Source organism: Elephantulus edwardii, unplaced genomic scaffold, assembly GCF_000299155.1.
Source record: "Elephantulus edwardii isolate Elephantulus edwardi_28Jun2011 unplaced genomic scaffold, EleEdw1.0 scaffold00113, whole genome shotgun sequence".
Classification (NCBI taxonomy): domain Eukaryota; kingdom Metazoa; phylum Chordata; class Mammalia; order Macroscelidea; family Macroscelididae; genus Elephantulus; species Elephantulus edwardii.
Window position 1 is genome coordinate 10,200,884 of NW_006399863.1, and position 4,814 is coordinate 10,205,697.

The 4,814-nt window shown below is 42.8% G+C and overlaps 1 protein-coding gene across 1 annotated transcript in view; it reads left to right on the top strand.

The window, feature by feature from the left end:
- The window catches only part of LOC102860532 (IQ domain-containing protein F6-like), a 43,427-nt gene continuing 38,613 nt past the window's right edge, over positions 1-4,814 (top strand). The window contains exons 1-2 of the mRNA XM_006892309.1: positions 1-27; positions 184-475. Of these exons, the coding sequence (XP_006892371.1) occupies positions 1-27; positions 184-475 (319 nt within the window). The remainder of the gene's footprint in view (positions 28-183; positions 476-4,814) is intronic.

A 4,814-nucleotide genomic window follows, 5' to 3' on the forward strand; every position in this document is an offset into this window, starting at 1 on the left:
ATGCCCATTAACCAGAGAGTGGTAGAGGTAGGCTGGGACTTCTGATTCCAGTCACTGCTCCTGCGTCTCAAAGAAAAGGGACGGTTGCTGACAGAAGATCAGGGTCTCTTCCTAGTATGCTTTAGGGCTAAGGTGAGTGGGGGACATCTCCTGAGTGTCCTCTCTTTTTCCTTCCTTTTGCAGAAAGAGCCTAGTAAAGAGGCAAACGCCAAGAAGATTCAGGCCTGGTGGCGTGGCACGCTGGTGCGCAGGACTCTGTTGCATGCAGCCCTCAGCGCCTGGATCATTCAGCGTTGGTGGCGCCAGAAGCTGGCGAGGCAGCTGTCTGTGAAGCTGCGGGAGGTAGTGCAATACTACACAATGCAAGAATGGGCAGTGGTGAAGGTGCAGGCCTGGATCCGCATGTGGCAAGTCCACCGGTGTTACTGTCGCCTGCTCAATGCTGTCCGCATCATCCAGGGCTACTGGCGTTGGCGTAACTGCCACACTAGTGGTTCTATCCAAGGCCACTATGAACTCAAAGAACACTTCTTGAATATTCAATTTGAAATCTCACTTGGTTCCCAGGCTTATAGGGTGACCCAATGCATACCGCTTCCAATAAAGCAATGACCAAGTCTGCTACATCTGCTTCCCCAGGCATCTCTGTAGAGGTTTTGTTTCTAGAAAGATATTGCTAACTGTAGTTTGTCAATGGGATTTTGCCAGTCAGCTCTGAGAAATCAGCAGGGTCTGTGTGGAAGAGGCCTGTTCAGGGTGAACAGGGACTATGACTGATTGGTTATGTCTGGAGTTCCTGGGTTGCACACGGTTAATGCACTCAGCTGCTTACCAAAAGGTTGACAATTTGAGTCCATCCAGAGGAATCTCAGGAAAAAAGGAATCTATTTGCAATTGTCGTGGAAAATCCTATGGGAGAAAGCTCACCTCTGACCCACATAGGGTTGCCATGAGTCAAGGTCAACTCTGTGGCAACTGTTGGAGGTGATTATGGCCATAAGCAGGAACAATAGTGGTGTAGAGTCACCTTGTCTATCTATCTCATTAACCTCATTCCCCTTGTGGTCTTTATAAATGGCTCTCCCTGGAATTGTGAAGCATGAAGGTCTGTACCTTTTGCTTTTTAATCTTCCATGTCTTTCTATTAAATTCAGAACAAAATGAAAAGCCCTCTTCATTGTCTGCCTCCACCCTGTGCAGTTTGGTTTTGGCCAATTTTCTGAATTCAGCAACCTACCATCCAACCTGTCCTAGTCTTCCCCGGACACTCTGCTATTTATGGAACATCCCAAGCATGTTCCCATCTCAGTACATGGCACCTGCTTCCTTCTCTCCTTGCTTTCTTCCAGACTGAACTCTTCATTGTCTCTGCTCAAATGCTACCTCTTCAGAGTGAGACCTTCCTTGACCACTCGATCGAAAGAGTTCTCCCTTCCCACTGGGGTGATTCTCTGGCCTCTAACACTGCGTTTCTGTTTTTCCACAGTCCTCATTACTACCCCTGTGGTCTTATCTCACCATTAGTTTGTTTTCTGTTGTTCCCCGCCCCCCCCAGTAGAAGGTAGAATTCTGGCTAGTTTACGGGCTCAGACCACTAGGAAATTTTTGTAAAGCTATAGGAAGTGGTGTGAAGGGAAAGTGCTGCAGATGGATGGGTAAATAAGCTAATCATCTAGAATGAGAATGACCTGAGTATGGATGAATCATGGATTGACCATTTAAGAGCAGAATCAGAAGTTTCATGATTTGCTTAGTTCAATAAGTCAGCAGAAGGAGTCATAGGTGGTCATCTTAGACTACTTATTAAAAAAAAATTAGAAACTGATGACCAGGTCAGACTCTTGTCCTCTGCTCTACTTATGCAAAGCATACATGTGGCAAACTTCACTTCTACTATGTCTCTGAGCTCTGCCTCCGAATAAAAAGTGGGCATCTTATAATGAAGTAAGTTCATAGGGTTGCTATGAGTCGTCTACAACTTGATGGCACCTAACAACAATAACAATGACAACACAGAGCTACGTTGACCTAGTGGATAAAAAGTTATACTACCAAGCCCAAGGTGGGTGATTTTAATCTAGCACCCTCAGGCCTGATTTAAATGGTTTTTTGTCAAACATTCTTCTAAGTGGTAAAGCACTGGTCTGTGCATTGCTGTACAGAGCTAACTTGTGGTTGCTGTGATGCTAAACACTGTGACACTGATGCATCAAATGTGATAATGGTTACCCATGGTAGACAGTGTTTGGTGGAGCTTCCTGATTAAAACAAGCTTGGAAGCAGGAGTGGAATCCACTTCCAAAGTTGTTTGCCTCTGGAAACTCAGGTCTTTCATTCATAGGGTCACAATGAGTTGTCTACAGCTCGATGGCAATTAACAACGACAACAAGTTGGCTGTGACTTATGGCCTATGGGAGAAACAAAGTTATAACAATGCTTCTTAAACTTTAGCATACATCATGATCATGTGAAGGTCTTACTAAAGTAGATAGCTGGGCGCACCTCAGGTTATGTGTATCCTGATTAGATGTATCTGAATTCCAAGAATTTTCATTTCTAACAGGGTTTCAGATGATGCTGCAGAACTGCTATTCTAGAGATCCCACTTTGAGAATTACTGAAGTAAAGGACATTTAGGATTAATATTGAAATACAGTACAATGAAAGTAAGAGTGGTTGAAGCAAATTGTTTCTTTCTCTTTTATACATAAACCAGGTATGTTCTCTAGAGGCACAAAATCCATGAAGTATATATAATAATCTTTTGTGAATTATTTTATCTATCTATCTATCTATCTATCTATCTATCTATCTATCTATCTATCTATCATCTATCGATCTATCTTTCTGTTGTTGTTATGTGCTGTTGTTGTTATGTGCTGTTGAGTCACCTGCAACTTATAGTGACCCCTATATACCTCCAGTCACTGGGGTAGTCCATCTCATCAGAGGGTCTTCCTCTCTTGCGCTGTCTCTCCACCCTCCCAAGCATGATGTCCCTCTCCAAAGACTGGTCTCGCCTTGCAACATGTCCTAAGTATGTCAGATGAAGCTTCAAAATCCTTGCCTCCAATCCTTCCTCCTAGGAGCAACCTGGTCTCACCCTTTCTAGGCCAAACCTGTTTGTCCTCCTAGCAGTCCATGGTATATTCAATACTCTTCTCCAGCACCACAGCTCAAAGGCATCAATTCTCTGTCTAGCATCCCTAGTCATTTTCCAATTTTCTGATGCATAGCAAGTAACTGCAAAGACCATGGCCTGTATCTCCACACTGACATCGTTGCTCTTCAGTACTTTGCAGAGCTCTCTGGCAGTAGATTTTCCCAATGCAATCTGTCTTTTAATATCCTGGGTGCTGGTATCAAGAGTGTAGATTGTGGAGTCAAGTAAACTAAAGCTGTTAACAATCTCAATTTCTTCACCATCTGTCATGATACTGCCAATTGGCCCAGTTGTAAGAATCTTGTTTTCTTGATGTTGAGCTTCAATCCATATTGAAGGCTATAGTCCTTGACCTTCTGCAATAAGTGCTTCAGGTCCTCTTCAGTTTCAGCAAGCAAGGTTGTGTCATCTGCATAACACAGATTGTTGATCTAATCCCGATGCCACATTTCTCCTCATAGAGCCCAGCCTCCCGGATAATCTGTTCTGCATAGAGATTGAAAAGGTATGGAGTTAGGACACATCCATGATGTACACCCTTCCCAATTTTGAACCATAATGTGTTTCCTTGCTCTGTTCTGAGGACTGCCTTCTGGTCCAAGGATAGGTTTTGCATAAGCACAATCAAGTGTTCTGGGATTCCCATTCTTCTCAGGATCAGCCACAGTTTTCTGTGATCCACACAGTCAAATGCCTTTGCATAGTCCATGAAACACAGACATTCCTCTGGTACTCCCTACTTTCAGCCAAGATCCATATAATATTAGCTACAATATCTCCAGTACCACAACCTCTTCTAAACCCAGCCTGCACTTCAGGCAGTTCTCTATTAATGTGCTGTTCCAGTAGTTTTTGGATAATCTTCGGCAGAATCTTGCTTGCATGTGACATCAATGATATTTTTTAATAATTTCTGTACTCTGTAGGGTGACTTTTCTTTGGAATAGGAACAAATATAGATCTTTTCCAGTCAGTTGGCCAGGTGGTTGTCCCCCAGATTTCTTGGCACAACTTGGTGAGCACATCCAGGGCAGCGTCTGTTTGTTGAAACATGTCAATTGGTATACCATCAATTCCTGGGGCCTTGGTTTTTTGTTGATTCTTTCAGAGCATCTTGAACTTCTTCCTCCATCACCACAGGCTCTTGCTCTTATTTTGTTTCATGAAATTCTTTTGTCTCTGACAATTCCTTTTAGTACAATGACTCTGTATACTTTTTCCACCTTCTTTTAATGCTTCCTCAGGCATTTAATATTCTGCCCATAGCATCCTTAAATATTGCAACTCAAGGCATGAATTTGTTCTTCAGTTTCTTCAGCTTAAGAAATACCAAGTAAGTTCAGCTCGTCTGATTTTCCGACTCCAGATCTTTGCATGCGGGAGTGCACACACACACACACACACACACACACACACACACATACATATATATGTGCAAATAGCTGGAGTCAGAAAATCAAACGAGCTGAAGATAGATAGATAGATACAGATATATAGAGATAGATAGATAGATAGATAGATAGATAGATAGATAGATATAGCTGTTCTTGATTACCTTCAAGTTGAACACGACTCATAGTGACCTTATGAACAAAAGGCTTGAAGCCCCTCTACAACTATTGACTTTTATCAAAGTTCATAGAGTTTCTA